Source organism: Oncorhynchus clarkii, chromosome 27 (assembly GCF_045791955.1).
Source record: "Oncorhynchus clarkii lewisi isolate Uvic-CL-2024 chromosome 27, UVic_Ocla_1.0, whole genome shotgun sequence".
NCBI classification, from domain to species: domain Eukaryota; kingdom Metazoa; phylum Chordata; class Actinopteri; order Salmoniformes; family Salmonidae; genus Oncorhynchus; species Oncorhynchus clarkii.
Genome location: NC_092173.1, coordinates 3,250,605 through 3,270,469, shown reverse-complemented (window position 1 = coordinate 3,270,469; position 19,865 = coordinate 3,250,605). Strand labels below are relative to the sequence as shown.

At 45.5% G+C, this 19,865-nt stretch overlaps 1 protein-coding gene across 1 annotated transcript in view; it reads right to left on the bottom strand.

Moving 5' to 3' along the window:
* LOC139386284 (uncharacterized) overlaps positions 1-19,865 on the bottom strand; it is a 76,202-nt gene that overhangs the window by 30,504 nt on the left and 25,833 nt on the right. Inside the window, exons 9-14 of the mRNA XM_071131779.1 lie at positions 19,617-19,756; positions 18,583-18,693; positions 18,099-18,304; positions 15,766-15,923; positions 15,065-15,292; positions 14,511-14,846 (exon numbers count right to left, since the gene is read on the bottom strand). Of these exons, the coding sequence (XP_070987880.1) occupies positions 14,511-14,846; positions 15,065-15,292; positions 15,766-15,923; positions 18,099-18,304; positions 18,583-18,693; positions 19,617-19,756 (1,179 nt within the window). The remainder of the gene's footprint in view (positions 1-14,510; positions 14,847-15,064; positions 15,293-15,765; positions 15,924-18,098; positions 18,305-18,582; positions 18,694-19,616; positions 19,757-19,865) is intronic.

The window sequence follows — 19,865 nt, the reverse complement described above, 5'->3', positions numbered from 1 at the left end:
AGTGAAGGATTACATCTATTTCTCTTTGGCCCTGGATGAGAGCAGTGATGCACGTGACACGGCACAGTTGTTGATATTCTTACAAGGCATAATCCCAGATTTTGAAATGACAGAGTTTGCTTAATTGCAGTCCATGAAGAGCACAAACACAGGGAAATGTTTATTGGAGGGGGTTAATAAGTGTGTGGCAAAGCTGGGACTGAGTTTTGAAAAGTGATCCAGTGTGACCACTTATGGGTGTCCAAACTTGACAGGAAAAAAACGTTGGCCTTTTGAAAAGAATACAAGATCAAGTAGCTGAGCTGAACCCAGATTAGAAAATGATTTTCCTGCATTGCACTATTCATCAGGAGGTGCTCTGTAAATCTGTTCTAAAAATGAGCCATGTTGTGAATACAGAATACAGCAGAAACTTTAAACCACAGGCAGTTTGTCTCACTGTTGGAAGAGAGACTCTGGTCATGCAGATCTCCCCTATCCCATTAACATGAGATGGCTGAGTTTGGGGAAGGTACTTAAAAGAGTGTAGGACCTGAAGTCGGAGATGGCTGAGTTTCTGCAAATGAAAGGAAAATATGTGGATTTCCCTAAACTGCAAGATGGTTGGCTGATTTTGCCTTCACCGTGGACATCATGGCCCTCATGAATGAACTGAATTCCAAACTACAAGGGAAGGGCCTTTTTGCACATCAGATGTACAGTCCTTGTCAAAGCCAAGGGAAAATTACTCCTCCTGACCCATCAAGTAGAAGCCAACATTCTCACCCACCTTGCGACACTACTAGTCTGTTCCCTATCAGATGACCAGCGGGAGAAGTATACATCGCTGCCGCATGCTTTGAACGGTGAGTTTTCTTGTCGTTTTGAGGATTTCAAAGTGTTGGAAAATGACATGCTGTTGGTTTCCTCTCCTTTCACCTTCAATGTGGATAATGTTCCCAATGACCTGCAACTTGAGCTTATCGATCTTCAGTCTGAAGCAGTGATTGGAGAACTATTTAAACAATGTCACTGACAAGGTTTTATGCATCTTTTGTTGAACAAAACCTTCCAAAGATTAGGAGTCACGTTCAGAAGATTGTACTGTTTGGGTCAACCTGTGTATGTGAACAGACATTTTCAGTGAAGAAATATAACAAGTCAAGTTACAGATCATCTCTTACTGACTCTCGCCTCTAAACAATCCTGCACATAGTGAAGTCAGAAACTATACCTGACTTCACTGCTCTAGTCAATGCCCATCAGAGACTTCACTCCTCACACTGATTGAGTAGTTTAAATGTAATGTTGAGCTCTCTCTTTCTTGTGTTTTTGTGCATACCCGTTAACAAGAGTTCTGTCCGTGGTGCTGAATGCAGTGTACTTTTCCCTCCATGTAGTTCATTGCATGTTTAATAATGAAAATACCTACCAAAAGGAGAACATGGACGTGGTTTATTTCTCTGCATGTTAAAAAAGTAAAATAAGTAACATATCAAGACGTGATTTACAGTAGATATATCTGTCAACACAGTCATACACTATGTACAATCCTGTAACTTCCGGAGCCGACAGAGATTGCCGCCTCGCTTCGCGTTCTTAGGAAACTATGCGGTATTGTGTTTTTTGTGTATTATTTCTTACACTGTTACCCCAGGAAATCTTGAGTCTTATTACATACAGCCGGGAGGAACTATCGGATATAAGAGCAACGTCAACTTACCAACATTATGACCAGGAATACGACTTTCCCGAAGCGCATCCTCTGTTTGGTCCACCACCCAGGACAATGGATCAGATCCTCTGTTTGGACCACCACCCAGGACAATGGATCGGATCCTCTGTTTGGCCCACCACCCAGGACAATGGATCAGATCCTCTGTTTGGACCACCACCCAGGACAATGGATCAGATCCTCTGTTTGGTCCACCACCCAGGACAATGGATCAGATCCTCTGTTTGGACCACCACCCAGGACAATGGATCGGATCCTCTGTTTGGCCCACCACCCAGGACAATGGATCAGATCCTCTGTTTGGACCACCACCCAGGACAATGGATCAGATCCTCTGTTTGGTCCACCACCCAGGACAATGGATCAGATCCCAGCCGGCGACCCAAAACAACAGGGCCGCAGAAGGGGCAGACGGAGCGGTCTTCCGGTCAGGCTTCGTAGACGGGCACATCGCCCACCGCTCCCGAGTATACTACTCGCCAATGTCCAGTCTCCTGACAACAAGGTAGACGAAATCCGAGCAAGGTTTGCCTTCCAGAGAGACATCAGAGATTGTAACATTCTATGTTTCATAGAAACATGGCTCACTCAGGATACGTTATCAGAGTTGGTACAGGTTTCTTCACGCATCGCGCCGACAGAAACAAACATCTCTCTGGTAAGAAGGGCGTGGGTGTATGCCTTATGATTAACGAGTCGAGATGTGATCATAACAACATACAGGAACTCAAGTCATTTTGTTCACCTGACCTAGAATTCCTTACAATCAAATGCCGACCGCATTATCTACCAATAGAATTCTCTTCGATTATAATCACAGTCGTGTGTTTCCCCCACCCCAAGCAGACACCTCGACAGCCCTGAAAGAACTTCATTGAACTCTATGTAAACTGGAAACCACATATCCTGAGGCTGCATTTATTGTAGCTGCGGATTGTAACAAGGCTAATCTGAAAACAAGGCTCACTAAATTTTATCAGCCTACCGAATGTGCGACCCGGCCTGGCAAAATTCTAGATCATTGTTACTCTAACTTCCGCGATGCATACAAAGCCCTCCTTTCGGCAAATCTGACCATGACTCCATTTTGTTGCTCCCAGCCTATAAACAGAAACTAAAACATGAATCGCCCGTGCTCAGGTCTGTTCAACGCTGGTCTGACCAATCTGATTCCACGCTTCAAGATTATTGTACCCACGGTAACTATTAAAACCTTCCCCAACCAGAAACCATAGATTGATGGCAGCATTCACGCAAAACTGAAAGCGCAAACCACTGCTTTTAAATTAGGGCAAGGCGACCGGAAACATGACCGAATACAAACAGTGTAGCTATTCCCTCTGCAAGGCAATCAAACAAGCTAAGCGTCAGTATAAAGACAAAGTAGAGTCGCTACCAAAACCTGCGGGCTCTCCTTCACCGCAGTCAACGTGAGTAAAACATTTAAGCGTGTTAACGCTCACAAGGCTGCCGGCCCAGATGGCATCCCTAGCCGCGTCCTCAGAGCATGCGCAGACCAGCTGGCTCGTGTGTTTACAGACATAATCAATCAATCTCTATCCCAGTCTGCTGTTCCCACATGCTTCAAGATGGCAACCATTGTTCCTGTTCCCAAGAAAGCTAAGGTAGCTGGAGCTAAACGACTATCGCGCTGTAGCACTCACTTCCATCTTAATGAAGTGCTTTGAGAGACGAGTCAAGGATCATATCACCTCCACCCTACCTGACACCCTAGACCCACTCCAATTTGCTTACCTTTCCAATAGGTCCACAGACGACACAATCGCAATCACACTGCACACTGCCCTAACCCATCTGGACAAGAGAAATACCTATGTAAGAATGCTGTTCATCGACTACAGCTCAGCATTTAACACCATAGTACCCTCCAAACTCATCATTAAGCTCGAGACCCTGGGTCTCGACCCCGCCATGTGGGACTGGGTCCTGGACTTTCTGATGGGATGCCCCCATGTGGTGAGGGTAGGAAACAACATCTCCACCCCGCTGATCCTCAACACTGGGGCCCCACAAGGGTGCGTTCTCAGCCCTCTCCTGTACTCCCTGTTCACCCATGACTGCGTGGCCATGCACGCCTCCAACTCAATCATCAAGTTTGCAGACGACACTACAGTGGTAGGCTTGATTACCAATAACGACGAGACAGCCTACAGGGAGGAGGTCAGGGCCCTCAGAGTGTGGTGTCAGGAAAAAACCTCCCATTCATCGTCAACAAAACAAACAAAGGAGATGATCGTGGACTTCTGGAAACAGCAGACAGAGCACCCCCCTATCCACATCGACTGGACGGTAGTGTCACGGCTCCTCTGCATTGCAGGGGCGGTTCCTCCGTTAGTGATTGGAGTCACCTGGGATCAGAGTATTTAAACTGTCACTAATCATCTCTCTCTCTCTCTCCGCTCCTCCAGGTATGAACCTGTTTTGTTTGTTCTTTTGTGGTTTTGCATAGTTTTCACTCAGTCATTCACACACACAGATTCATGCATCCATGCACTTTACATACACCTTACATTATGATACTTCCACACCTCATTCCTTTTTCTTAGTTTAAAGTTAATAGTTTTGTTTACAATAAAGAACATTTTTTAATTGGCCTATACCTGTTCGCGTCCCCTCATTTTTGCCACAATGAGCTGGCCTGTGACAAGTGGGGGCTCATCTGTAAGTTAAAGTTAATTGTATTCTAGTCTTACTTTAGCATTTTAGTTTACTTTAACATTTTGTTATAGTTGGTTAAGGTTTTGTCTAGATTGTCTTTGTCTTATTATTGATATGTTTGTTTATTTGTAATTTGGCTTATTTGATTATTGCTTTGTAGTTAACTTGGGTTAGTTTAGTTCAGATTGCCAAATCTTTTGTTGGAGGGGATGTTTTGGTTGGGCCAATATTGGAGAGAACATTGAGAGCCATGTGTTCTTTTGGTTCAGTTAGCTTGGTAGCTAAATTTGGTTAGCAATTCACTCTGGGTTTTTCTGGGTTTTGTTCAGGTGGGAGTCCTCTCATGTTCAGGCTTATCAGCGAGTGTCAATAGGAGGCTCGTGGTGTTTTAGGTGGCAGTGAACGTGGGTAGAGCATCCCTTTCCCTTTTCCCTTACATCGGTTCCGGAGCACCTCCGTGGTTATGGGGGGGGCGCCAGTTTCTGGTTGTCTTTTCCACCCCACTGGTTTTGTGGGCATAAAACCACACCACATGTGACTGCACGAAGACCAGGGCCAGTTAGTTAGTTTTTTTGGAGGATAGTGGGATGTGGCTCCTGTCCTTGAACCCAGACTGACAGCAGGTGAGTTGTCTTTTTTTGCATTTGTAATAGTTGTATTGGTTGAGGAAAATGTCTTCCATTTTGAGTAGTTTTGTTCAAGCTCCTTCAGAGGTAGCCTTAGAGTTGTGTACTAAGGAGCAGTTCATTGAAATTGCTGAACATTATCAGATTGAGATTGTTGATAAAAAAATGAAAGAGACTGTTAAAACTAGATTAAAGCAGGGTCTTAGAGAAATGGGTGTTTTTGGGGGTCAGTCTGCTAGTAGTGAGGGTGCAGGTTTTCAGTCTAGCCCTTCATTAACTTTTGAGCAGCAAAGGGAGCTGTTGCAAATGCAGTTAGAGATAGAGCGATTGAGAAATGCTAATAGACCAGAAGGACTACCACAGTTTGATGTTTCACAGAATCTTTGTTTGTTGCCTAAATTTGGTCAGTCAGATCCAGACACATACTTTGCTTTATTTGAGCGTATTGCGGAAGCTACAGCTTGGTCTGACATCAGCACGTGAGACTTTTACAGAATAGATTCACAAAACTATTCTGAGTTTGTTCGTGATTTGACTTCTGCATTTAATCGTTGGTGTACAGCTTCTGAAGTTAATACTGTGGAAGGACCACCAGAGGGCAGGCTGGGCTCACGGATAGTAGCCCAACAAGGCATGGGAGACATGGTAACCAGAGGCAATTAAGCACAGATGACGGTACTAATGACATATTCTCCTTCCCCTATAAGAGAGAGTATGGAACCAGCAGAGAGGGGGGGGAAACTATCTCTGGAAGATGGCCATCGAGACAGAGGAGCTATCCATGAAGAACCACTAAGACGGTGACAATCCCGTGACCTTTGTTGTAGTTTAAAGATAATCTTATTGTGTTCCTGTTTGATCTGGAGAAGAAGATGTATGTTTTTCCTTGGGAGATTTTCATTGATTATGTTGGAGTGTTTGTGTTGACCAAATGCCCTCAATATAGAACTGTGTTCAATCAAGAAAACCTACTCCTGACTCGTTTATTCCACCTTCCCGCTTTAGAGTGACGCCCAATTAGTTGGTCCGCTCACATTGGTGGAGAATGCGGGCATTAGGTGGACGAGTGACACAAGGATAAGTGAGTAAATCAAGATTCTTCCAGCAGACCTGGAGGAACCATTCAAGAACAATGGATACTACAACAATTGATCACGGCACAGCAGACAACCATAGAACTCCTGCAACAACAGCTGAGCGGCTGCTCACGCCATCTTACCTTGTCTCTCCAAGGATGATGATATTGAGGCCTTCCTCATGACCTTCGAAAGGACGGCCACCTTGGAAGAGTGGCCGCCCACAGAATTGGCGAGCGCATTAGCCCCTCTTTTGACCGGGATGGCTCAGGAAGCCTATTTTGACCTGGATTCCCGCGAAGCTGCGGACTATGGGCGACTAAAAACCGAGATTCTGTCCCGGTACCAGCTGACTGCCAGAGATAGGGCCGTAAAGTTCCATCAATGGACCTCTTCAGCTGATCAACCCGTCCGTGCCCAGATCTTCGCATTAATACGACTGACGAAACAGTGGCTAGAACCTGGAAAGGGAGTAGGACATGTGATAGAGACCCTCGTAGTGGACAAGATATTGAGGGAATTACCCAGTGACTTAAAAAGGGTTGTGGGGTAAGCCAACCCGTTGTCAGCCGACGACATAGCCCAGGCGGTGGAAACATATCGGTCTACAGGGGAGTTGTTAAAAAGTGACAAGGAGGAACGGAAGGATTCTGGTGGGAGAAGCCAGCCACCACACAGCAGGGTCGGTGTTATAAATGTCAGTTTCCCGACAATTATGCCCCACAATGTCCTAGCAAGGACGAGCCCATGGTCACGGAGTCATCACTGCCTACCCCCACACATCCCGTTTTGAGGGGGCAGGATCATCACTGTTGGTTAGCAGAGATAGCCCCAGCCCCAGAGATTCCGGTTCGAGTCGAAGGACAAGTTGTGGTAGCCATTCTCGACTCGGGAAGTATGGTTACGTCAGTAGAGGAGCGGATGGTGACCTCCGCAACACTACTACCAGACAAAGTAGCCGTATCCTGTATCCATGGAGACACCCACTATTACCCCACTGCGAATCTGCCTATTCTCACTCCAAAAGGAAGGTGTACAGTCAGGGCAGGGAAAGTGCCCCAGCTGAAGGTGCCATTATTGATCGGGAGAGACTGTCCCCTATATAAGGAGCTTCGGCAGATGACGTTATGTACGGGAAGAAGGGGGAAAGGAAAGAAGAGAAAATCCAAGCCCGAGGTAGTAGTCCTACAAGGAGACGTAGCCGCGTCCTCGTCCTCTGCAGCAGAGGAAGAAATAGCGACCCAACGTTTACGACAGATATTCCAGGAAACCACCGATGAAGACACCTGTGAAGGGTTATACACAACACAGGAAGGAAGGAGCAACCAGGCGCTCAGGGATATATTTGAAGCTCCATCCGAGGAGGGAACCTGGAAGGGATTCTCCTCGGTCACCCCTGATGGGGATGGGGAACAACCTCCACATCCCTCTACCGAGGTCGACCTGCCCCAGGAATTAAACGGACAGTTCGGCACCTCACAGCATAGAGACCCAGACCTAAGGGAGGCCATGAGGAAGGCGAAGGTGATCGACGGGAGGAACGTCGATGGATCAGGTGAGCCCCGTCTTCCTTACTATGCAATCAGGCGGGGTCTCTTATACTGGGTCGTACCACAAAGGGGGGAAAACCAGGAATTACTAATGGTGCCTAGACCATACAGGGATACAGTTCTACAGTTAGCTAATTCCCACGTCCTAGGAGGACACCTGGCACGAGACAAGACTATTGACAGAATCATGCAGAGATTCTATTGGCCCCGGGTCACCCGGGATGTGGCCAGGTATTGTAGGACGTGCGATCAATGTCAACATACAGCTCCACGGCCACACCTACGTAACCCTTTGATTCCTATCCCCATCATAGAGACTCCCTTTGAACGCATAGCTATGGACCTCGTAGGACCCCTCCCAAAATCCGCCAGAGGACACGAGTACATCATAGTGGTTATAGGTTATGCTACCAAGTTCCCGGAGGCCATACCCCTGCGTAACATGTCGTCAAAGGGAATTGCTAAGGAGTTATTCATGATGTTCTCTCGTGTGGGCCTCCCCAAGATGATCTTAACCGATCAGGGAACCCCGTTCATGTCTTGGTTGATGAAGGACTTGTGTCTGTTATATCAGGTTCAACAGATACGTACTGTATGGAGTGAGAATGAAACGCAGCAAGTGTGAGTTCTTCCAGGACTCAGTGGAGTATCTCGGATACAAGATTGATGCACAAGGCCTGCACCCAACCAACAGCAAACACAAATATTACCCTACGAGGTAATGAAAAGGGTCTCACCGGTCAGTTACCTCACCAAGCAACCTGACAGGAGGAAGAAGGTCCAACTCTATCACATAAACCTGTTGAAGACGTACCATGGACGAGAGGAGGAGGTGGCTTTGATGGCCCTGGAGGGCAAAGGAAAAGAGGAGGCTCTACCACAGGTGCGCCGGGGCCAAACTCTCCTGCCGGAGCAGTCAAGACAGCTAGACAAGCTGATTATGAACATCGGTCCAATATTCTCTCCATTCCCAGGACAAAAAGATGTCCTGTTCCACCATATCCACACTGAACCCGGCAAGAAGGTGCATATCCGCCCTTACAGGATTCCTGAGGCTCGCCGAGTCATCGCTAAGAACGAGGTAAGGGAGATGTTGAGGATGGGCGTGATCGAGCCATCGACGAGTGAGTGGTCCAGTCCCATAGTCCTGGTCCCCAAATCCGATGGTAGTATGAGACTCTGCAACGACTTTAGGGGCGTGAATGCCATCTCTACATTCGTTGTATCCCATGCCCTTGGAGCGCTTAGGAAAGGCCAAGTTCATCAAGTTCATCACCACCCTGGATTTGACGAAGGGATATTGGCAAGTGCCGGTGGCTCCGGAGGATCGCCCAAAGACTGCCTTCGCCACCCCAGAAGGGCTTTTCCAGTATGTGAGGATGCCCTTCGGACTGCATGGTGCCGCTGCAACTTTCCAACACCTCATTGATGCCATACTACGGCCCCATCAAGAGAATGCAGCGGCGTACATAGACGATGTGGTAATCCACAGCGAGGACTGGGATAGTCACCTCCTGCGATTACGGGCGGTGCTCGTGAGTTTGGAAGCCACAGGGTTGACAGCTAATCCAAATAAATGCTGCCTGGGCCTGTCCGAAGCGGAATACCTGGGGTACACCGTGGGGAATGGGAAAATACGCCCACAGGCAGAGAAGACCAGGGCAATTCGCGACTGGCCTCGACCCCGGACCAAGCGAGACGTTCGGGCCTTCTTAGGGATAACGGGATATTATCGCTGTTTTATCCCGGGATATGCAACCATTGCCAACCTCCTCACAAACCTCATCAAGAAAAACCTGCCAAACTAGGTAGAGTGGAAAAACGAGACGGAAGAGGCCTTTCAATTCCTAAAAGATGGCCTGTGTTCTGATCCCGTTCTACAGGCTCCGGACTTCTCACAAGAGTTCATTGTGCAGGTCGACGCCTCGGATACGGGGCTCAGGGCCGTACTAGCTCAGGGTAAAGGCGAAGCAGAGAAGCCGATTCTCTTCATAAGTAGGAAGCTCAGCGATCGGGAACAGAGGTATGCTACCGAAGAGAAAGAGGCCTTAGTCAATAAGTGGGCCCTCGATAATCTCCGGTACTACCTACTGGGTCGGAGGTTTGCATTAGTTACTGACCATGCGCCCCTCACGTGGATGGCTGGTAAGAGAAACAATAACAACAGAATAGCCAGATGGTTTTTGTCTTTACAACCGTTCTCTTTCCATGTCATCCACAGGGCCGGATCGAGGAACGGGAATGCAGACGCGCTGTCCCGACGCGACCAAGACAGTGCGTCTGGCGCCCGACCCTCCGGTTCTGTCCTGAGGGGGAAGGCATGTGGAAGGACCATCAGAGGGCAGGCTGGGCTCACGGATAGTAGCCCAACAAGGCATGGGAGACAAGGTAACCAGAGGCAATTAAGCACAGATGACGGTACTAATGACATATTCTCCTTCCACTATAAGAGAGAGTATGGAACCAGCAGAGAGGGGGGGAAACTATCTCTGGAAGATGGCCACCGAGACAGAGGAGCTATCCATGAAGAACCACTAAGACGGTGACAATCCCGTGACCGTTGTTGTAGTTTAAAGATAATCCAATTATGTTCCTGTTTGATCTGGAGAAGAAGATGTATGTTTTTCCTTGGGAGATTTTCATTGATTATGTTGGAGTGTTTGTGTTGACCAAATGCCCTCAATATAGAACTGTGTTCAATCAAGAAAACCTACTCCTGACTCGTTTATTCCACCTTCCCGCTTTAGAGTGACGCCCAATTAGTTGGTCCGCTCACAGTACTTTTGAGGGTCTGTCTAATTTGATTGTGTTAGAACAGTTCAAAAATTCTGTGTCTGACCAGGTTGCTACATACATGAATGAACGTAAAGTTAAGTCTCCAAGTGATACAGCAATCCTTGCAGATGAGTACAGGCTAACACATAAAAGCCATTTTGAGTCAAACAGTGACATGTACCATAAAAATAACTTTACTCCTGAGAATAGTAGGTCACCTTTTTCTGGGGCTTCTTTCCAAAGACCTCAGCAGAAGTTTGGCTCTGGAGAACTTAAAGCACCGGTCAATGCTAATACCTGTCGCTACTGTTTAGTTGAAGGGCATTGGAAGAAAGATTGTCCTCTGCTTAAATCGAAAAAGTCAGGTCAAGTTAAACCTGCTGTGATGGCAAGTCTTGTTGCAGCCTCTGACCACCAGGGTGAGCTTTTTCAGCCACTCGTTAAGTTTGATTCTCAGTCTTCCCACTGTGATTTTTCAGCCTTTATTTCAGATGGTGTAGTGTCCCAGGTAGATGGCAACCAAAATGTTTCAGAGTAAGAGTAAGCCAGAAAGTCTTGAGTTGCCAGTCAAACTCCAGACAGAACAGTTGACTAGTTCTAGAGATTCATTGATGGCTGAGCAAAAGGCCGACACTAACTTAGCTGATCTGTTTGATAAAGTTGTTCCTGATTTAGTGGTGAGGAATAGTGCTCAGTGTTATTTTCTTCTTGTTGGGCTGTTGGTCAGGAAATGGGTTCCACACTATGATCAGGGTCTAGGAGAACCAGTCTTTCAAATAGTTGTACCTACTACTTTGCCAATTAAAGTGTTGCAAACTTCACATGGTGATGTGGCAGGTCATATGGGTGTTCGTAAAACTTATGATCGTATACTTCGTTATTTTTTTCTGGCCACGTTTAAAGCGGGATGTATCTCAGTTTATTAAAACTTGTGATATGTGTCAGCTCACAAGCAAGCCAAACCAGGTTGTAAAGCCAGCACCTTTGTATCCAATACCAGCCATAGGGCAACCTTTTGAGCATCTTATTATCGATTGTGTTGGGCCTTTACCAAGGTCCAAGTCAGGTCATAGCTACTTATTAACTGTTATGTGTCAAGCAACCAGATATCCGGCAGTTCCTTGCGTACCATAACTTCAAAATCAGTAGTTAAAGCGTTAACTCAATTTATTTCAACATTTGGGATTCCAAAAATCATTCAGTCAGATCTGGGGTCTAACTTTACCTCCCATTTATTTGCTCAGGTTCTCAAACAGCTTAAAGTTAAACACAACAAGTCTACTGCGTTCCATGCCCAGAGCCAGGGAGCTTTGGAACGTTTTCATCAAACTTTAAAATCCTTGCTTCATGCATACTGTACAGAACTGTCTGCAGATTGGGAGGAGTTGTAAGTACCTCGGCGTACATATCACAGACAAACTGAAATGGTCCACCCACACAGACAGTGGTGAAGAAGGCGCAACAGCGTCTCTTCAACCTCAGGAGGCTGAAGAAATTCAGCTTGTGACCAAAAACACTCACAAACTTTTACAGATGCACAATTGAGAGCATCCTGTCGGGCTGTATCACCGCCTGGGACGACAACTGCTCCGCCCACAACCGGAAGGCTCTCCAGAGGGTAGTGAGGTCTGTACAACGCATCACCAGGGCAAACTACCTGCCCTCCAGGACACCTACACCACCCAATGTCACAGGAAGGCCAAAAAGATCATCAAGGACAACAACCACCCGAGACACTGCCTGTTCACCCCGCTATCATCCAGAAGGATGATACAGGTGCATCAAAGCTGGGACCGAGAGACTGAAAAACGGCTTCTTTCTCAAGGCCATCAGACTGTTAAACAGCCATCACTAACATTGAGTGGCTGTTGCCAACATACTGACTCAAATCTCTAGCCACTTTAATAATTACAAATTGGATGTAATAAATGTATCACTAGTCACTTTAAACATTGCCACTTTATATAATGTTTACATACCCTATATTACTTATCTCATATGGTTATACTGTACTCTACATCATCTACTACATCTTGCCTATGCCGTTCGGCCATCGCTCATCCATATATTTATATGTACATATTCTTATTCATTCCTTTACACTTGTGTGCAAAAGGTAGTTGTTGTGAAATTGTTAGATTACTAGATATTACTTCATGATCGGAACTAGAAGCACAAGCATTTCGCTGCACTTGCATTAACATCTGCTAACCATGTGTATTGTGACAAATAAAATTTGATTTGATTTGATTTGATACCAAATCCATGTCTCAAGGCTTAAAAATCCTTCTTTAACCTTCCCTTCATCTAAACTGATTGAAGTGGATTTAACAGTTTAACAGCTTTTCACCTGGATTCACCTGGTATCATGTTTTAGGGAAGCCCCAGATGCAGACAGCTAGAGTCACAGATGTTAATTGACCCAAACAGGGGGCTTGATTTGATTTTGTAATAAGATTCTGGCCTGCAATGGCAAAAAAATATATTCTAATGTGGCCCTCCATGGAAAATAATTGCCCAGGCCTGTGCTAGAAGGATATCATGTCCTGCCATTGGAGGAGTGGGTGAGTGACTGACTTTTTCCCCTCATATCATATTGTTTTTCGGTGGCTATACACAGCTAGAGATGCAGGCGTCATCTGGTTAGCTTGCCATAACTTGAACAACTGTTATACAGTTAGCATATGTCTTGCGTTCGCAAATTCACTCTGGCAATCTACTCCGATTTCAGAGCACTTTCTTCTGACTGTGCCAGAGCGCAGAACAACTGATGTATTTACAAACGTGCAACAACTGCTGAATATGACCAGTGTCAGTAAACATTAGGGCAAAAAAAGATAGTTAGTCAAGTACGCTGTAGATAAAATGTAAACAGCCTAACCAGCTCTGCTCCGGCGAGTAAAAATGGTCAGAGTGAGGTGTATGGGATCAACATCATACCAAATGTATTCGCAAATGTAAATCCCCAATCCACAAATGTAAATCACTATCCACTGCAGTGTCTATAAATTGTCCAAACCCATAGCCGCTTTCTCACTCTATATTGATTGCTATAACATTTTCACAAATGCCTTAGTATACGTAATTCCCAAACATTCTAAGAATTTATGAAAACGTGAAAATGACCAAATTGGTCGCTTGTCAGATTTGTTTTGTTTTTTTCGGTATCATATTCTTCCTGGGGGTGTATATGAACAGATTTTAATACAATTTCATGTTGCTAAAATACTGTCAGTTCTACTTTAAATGCAACAATGTTTCACACACAAGTTATTTTCATAGAGATGGCACAGTCCCACTCATCAGATGATGATAATTTGAAAATGAACTTATTTTTGAAAGTTATTCTTGAAAAAGGAGAAGCTAACAAATGAGCTACAACATCCACTTTGATAACACCTGCTGTAGCCTCTGCAAACCAGCTGGCAATAAAAGCTAGCTAGACGGACCATAGGAAAACTACTGCTCGCTACTGCTCAGTGACTTGTTGGCCTTCAAGAAGGCAGAAGTTTCTATACGTTTTTGTAAAGTTGAATGGTAGATGCCTTTATCTAGCTTCTGATGGCCTAGCCAATGGCTGACTTAACTAGCTAGTTTCATATCCCCAGAGACCAGCAAAGAAAAATCCTGATTTCCAACAAAAACTGAAAAGATTCAATCAGAAAATCATTGAGAATAACAATATAAATGTTAATGATTTTTATATTATTATAATCATTATTTTATAAATCCATACTGGGCATTTTGAACTCTTATTATGGTGGTGATTTGACAAAATTACAATCATGGTCTTGAATTGGACTCGTATTTTTCTGGTCGCGGTCTTGACTCTATCTCAGACCCCTTGTCCCCCTTCTTGTCTCTTGGTCTTGACTCAGACTCGATTTGCTCCAGTCAACAATTTCACTAGAAAACTAACCTACAACTAGACACCAATGCGCAACCAATCCATACGCTAATGACAGTAGGCCTATAAGGTGACCGCAAAAACACTTTAGTAAAGCCTGTAAAACACTACAGTGAATAGTATATAAATATAGTAATACTACAGTATTTATGGGGATAATTTGTTCACCCAGGCAGTACTGACCTGTTATTGGATCTAGACTGACTCCGGCAATCAGCACCACATTTCCTGTCATGGGGTCCAACATGGGAGAGCCCACCTGGATGGGCTGGGGCAGTCGGGTGAGGGGGCACACATGCACACCTCCCAGGGGGTACACCAGCCCAGTCTGAGGGTGGATGGTCACAGCTAAAATGGGCACCAGGACGCCTGTGTCAGGGTCACACATGGGTCTCCCTAGCAGCAGTCTTTGTCCAGGGCGGAGGCCTCTCAGTTGGGTGGTCACGGGCTGGGCTGAATGGCGGGAGAGGGGGTATGGCACAAACGGCAGGAGGGGAAACTCCCACTTTCTCATATCCCCTGATAACAAGGAGCAGGACATTTTTAAGTATCTACAACCTTGTCTAAATCATACATTTGGATTTGAGTGAATCTAAATCACTACTATTCCTTTAAAAAGTGAGAGTGAATTGTTTGTGTTTTGTACGTAAACTTACAAAGTTAAAGTGCATTACAAAGTCGTAATGCATGTACTATCGATCTCTAGTTGTGGTTACCACACAGCACTCTTGACTCACCTGTACATGAGTCTGTTGTGAAGACTAGGATAGCGCTGGCTGGGTCATAGCCCACGTTGCCAGCTACGGGCAGCAGTCTGCCAGTCTGAGGGTGGAGGAAGAAGTCAGGGGGCACTGGCATACTGTGCCCGCTGGCCAGGAGCATGTGGGTGTGGGGTTTCGGTAGTATGAGACCTGTGACAGAGTCTGTTTGGACCGCTCCACAGGCACGCACTGACCCGTCAGGGGCTGGAAGAAATGAAGTTGGAAAATAATTTGATCCACCTCATAGGAAGCAATATGTCAAACTTTATAACAATATTTCAGTAAATCTGACTTAAGTCTCTTACCACAGCCAATGTGTCTATGAAGCAAAATTCATCTGACTGGAACATAGGCTGATTTGCATTATACGTATATTGTCCCATTGACAAAAACATAACATCTTTCTACCACAAGGTGGTGTCATTTCACTTGCTACAGCTTTGGAGTGAACGCAACACAAATCATGGTGACTCCTGTGTGTAACTACTATTTTTTTTAATCTTCATTCATATAAAATATGTATTTCTCTGAACTTCTCAAATTTAGCAGGGACAGATAATAGATTCTAGAATGACTGTTTATTGCAGTTGTGTGCCTGTACTGTAAGATACTGTATCTGTTATTTAATGATTAAGCATTCGGTTTCAAGCCTGGTGCAGTATGGTAAGAGGTCTCACCTATGATGTCCTCCTTGCTAAGGACTGAGCCAGTGTCGGGACACAGAAGTTTCGCCCCTGTGCCCTCTCCCAGGGTCGCCCATGCCCCCTGTCGTTGGCACTCCCCCGACACCTGCTCTGCCATCTCGGATGCCAGTGACGCCACCCTCTGAACAACACTGTATTAAAGATCATAGGGCCCAGAGTTTATTTCTGGTCAGGTAACATTGTCAGGCATTGGGAAAACTCAAGGTTCTAACTGTGTACCACAAAGCTCTCATCACAAAGCATAGCAAGGTCTATCTAACTTGGCTGTAGAGCTCCTGTTCTAAAGGGCTGCTGTATTCCTGATGTTTTTCATTTCTCCATTGTTGTTAATTGATCAGAATATAACTGCTGTTGAAGGCAAGGATAAACAAGCTCATCACCGAGCTATGGACCCTGGGACTGAACCCCCACCAGGCCCTGGTGGTAAGGGTAGGCAACAACTTTTCCTCCACGCTGACTCTCAACACGAGGGCTCCTCGGGTGTGTGCTTAGTCCCCTCCTGTCCTCCCTGTTCTCCCACAACTGCATGGCTTTGCATGACTCAAACACCATCATCAAGTTTGCTGACGACACAGAGGTGGTAGGCCTGGTCACCGATGGCGATGAGTCAGCCTACAGGGAGGAGGTCAGAGACTTAGCAGTGTGGTGCCAGGACAACAACCTCTCCCTCAACGTCAGTAAGACCAAGGAGCTGATTGTGGACTATAGGAGAAAGAGGGGAGAGCATGCCCCCATCCACATCGACGGGGTTGTTGTGGAGCAAGTCAAGAGCTTCAAGTTCCTTGGCGTCCACGTCATTAAGGACTTAACATGGACCACACACACCCACACAGTCGTGAAGTGGACACGACAGCTCCTCTTTCCCCCAGTAGGCAGAAAAGATTTGGCATGGGCCCTCAAATCCTCAAATGTCTACAGCTGCACCATCGAGAGCATCTTGACTGGCTGCATCACCGCTTGGTATGGCAATTTCACCACCCTTGACAGCAAAATGCTACAAAGGGTGGTGCGGACAGCCCAGTACATCACTGGGGATGAGCTCCCCACCATCCAGGACCTCTATATTAGGCAGTTTCAGAGGAAGGCCTGAAAAAAATGCCACCCAAGCCATAAACGGTTCTCTCTGCTACCATCCAGCAAACAAGCCATAAGACTACTAAAAAGCCAGACTGCTAAATCATCAATTAATGGTACACAAACGATCTGCACTGACCCTACTCACACTCACTAGACATGATATACACAACAAACAAACTCACTCACTCACACACACTACACTGTCACTCCCACACAAACCCCTGACACATTCACAAACACTACACAGCCGCATCCAACCCGGAAGCCAGCCGCACCAATGTGTCTGAGAAAACACCGTACACCTAGCGACCTAGCGACCTGGTTAGCGTGCACTTTTATGTGTTTAAAATGCCGACACAGCACACACACGCATACTCCCACACACACACACTTTCACAATCATCATTTGCTGTTGATACTCTGTTCTTTATTTTACAAATATTATCAATTCAGATGCCTAGTCACTTTACCCTGCCTTCATGTACATATCTACCTCAAATACCTCGTACTGATGCTCATTGATCTGGTACTGGTACTACTTGTACATACAGTGCCAGTCAAACGTTTGGACACTCCTACTCATTCAAGGGGTTTTCCTTTATATTCTTACTATTTTCTACATTGTAGAATAAGCCGCACTGCTTCTTAACACAGCGCGCATCCAACCCGGAAGCCAGCCGCACCAATGTGTCTGAGAAAACACCGTACACCTAGCGACCTGGTCAGCGTGCACTTTTATGTGTTTAAAATAGTTTGGTGAAATATGCATAAAAGGAGAGTAATGACCCATAATTATGCACCTTTTGGATAGTTGTTCTTCCAATTTTGACCATCATGATTTAGTTTCTACAAAGAAAATGTGTTGATCTTCTGGATTTTTTAAAAATTTTCTCTTTTGTTCGCTTTGACTCGAGAGAAGTATGGTTGAGTTAATCTTTTCGCAGGCAGTCGTGGTCTTTTGATGAATTTATTCATTTAGAAATTTTGACAGTATAATATAGTTTTGATGAATGTGTTTATGTTTTGAGTTTTGCAAAAGGCCACCGAGTTCTGTGTTTTTGTTTTGTAAAATGACAACCTTGGTACAAGACATGCTTGTACGGGATTGAGAAAAACTGTAATATTCTCATTAATACCCCTGGCCAATTAAAAACAGCTGTAGTTCAAAGCTCTTTCCAGAACACACAGGCATGACAGGAAGAGACAAGGGACACAGATTCAGACATTACTGTTGTGGGTGTTCATCCCAGAGAGGGTGGTCAGTGTTGTCCACTGCTTGGCCTAGTAGCCTCACACACTCCCTGAGATGGGCCCCGAAGGTCCTGTGCACCGTCTGCTGGGCCATCAGCTCTGTCCTCAGGACCCCGAGCTGACTGTCCAAGAGATGCCTGAGCTGCTGGGCCAGGGACCTACGTCGGATCACCTCCTGCTCCACCTGGTGGTGTTTAGTGGGAGAGATGGAGGCAACAGCGGATCACAGTGGCACATGACAATGCCCTCTTATGTCAACAGGGGGATAGCATCTGGTATTGCAGTACTTTACCTACCACAATGTTAGTATAGAATGCAATGCACGTGAAACAATGAGACCTGGGTCAAATACAAGGTGCACTTGATTTAGCTTGATGTTTGTACTTCGGGGACTATTTCATTAGCTCCGTTGGTGTTTGTACAGCGTATCATGTATTTGATTCAGGTCAGGGCAACACACACCTGCCTCCGCAGCCTCTCATAGCCCTCCCTGGTCTTCCCAACTGCAGACCAGCCCGGCTGCAGCTGGAGCCCCTTCAGCTTGTCCATCACCCCCTGATACAGGTCCTTCACCTGCACACACACAAACAAACACTGTAGAGCATAGCAAGTTTCTGTCTCCGAAACAGGGTTCACAAATAAAGTTTAGCCAGCTATCTAAACTTGTACTAATCATGGTCAAATGACCAACCAGGCATGCAGGGCACTTGGGCAGGGGCCCTGACCTCCAAATGTCGCTAGTTCAAATACCCGAGACAACAAGGTGAAAAATGTGCCGATGTGCACTTGGGCAAGGCACTTAACCCTAATTGCTCCAGGGTTGCCGTTGATAATGGCACACCTTGACTGTAACCCCTCTCTCCGAGGAATAAAGGACATGGCATAACTAATGGAAAAATGTGTAGAATTGCAGAAAATTCTTTTAAACTACAAAAATGTATTTCAACTCTATGGCAAAATGTGTATAATTGATGGAAATGAGCGATAAAACTGCACATTTGTCTCTGTGCCCCCATAACAAAATGAGTAGAATTGCATAAAATCTTTTATAAAATTGCTAAATCTTCTCTCCACCCCATGACAAAAATCTGTAGAATTGCAGCAAACTTATTTTAAAATGTCATTTTCTTCTCTCCGCTTAGGGCCCCAAAAAGGCTAGGACCGGCCCTGAATATGGTGAAAAACGGGTGTAACCCAAAAAAACACAAGCATTCCAATATGTCATACAATATGAGAAGACTATACAATATGACTGTCTCGATTTACTTGGACTTTGCGTTCGGGATATTTGAGGCTTGGGAAGGTGAGAGAGTGCGAGGTTTGGTGCGAGGTTTGGCTTACCTATAGAAATACATGTACATACAGTATATAAATGTCAAATAGCTGTGAGTTTGTGAGATCATGTTGCTCAATCTATAAAAATAAAAAATCTAATCCTATAGAGTTACATTATAATTCTACAATACTATTGTTATTCCATTTCTGCAAGGTTATACCTCTCCTCTGAGCTGGCTCAGTCTAGCGGTGACAGACACACTGTGTTTTAGTAGGATGCTGTAGAAGGTGTTAGTGCTGAAAGCCTCCAGGTCCACCTGATGCTCATAGTCCCAGAACTCATCTGCCTCCAAGTGCAGGGCTACCACAGAATGAAATAGAACACAGAATATATAGCATGACGTATGCACTTGCAAACCAAGGGCTGTGGATTTGATTCCCGCTGGCGCCACCCATATGTAAGTCACTTT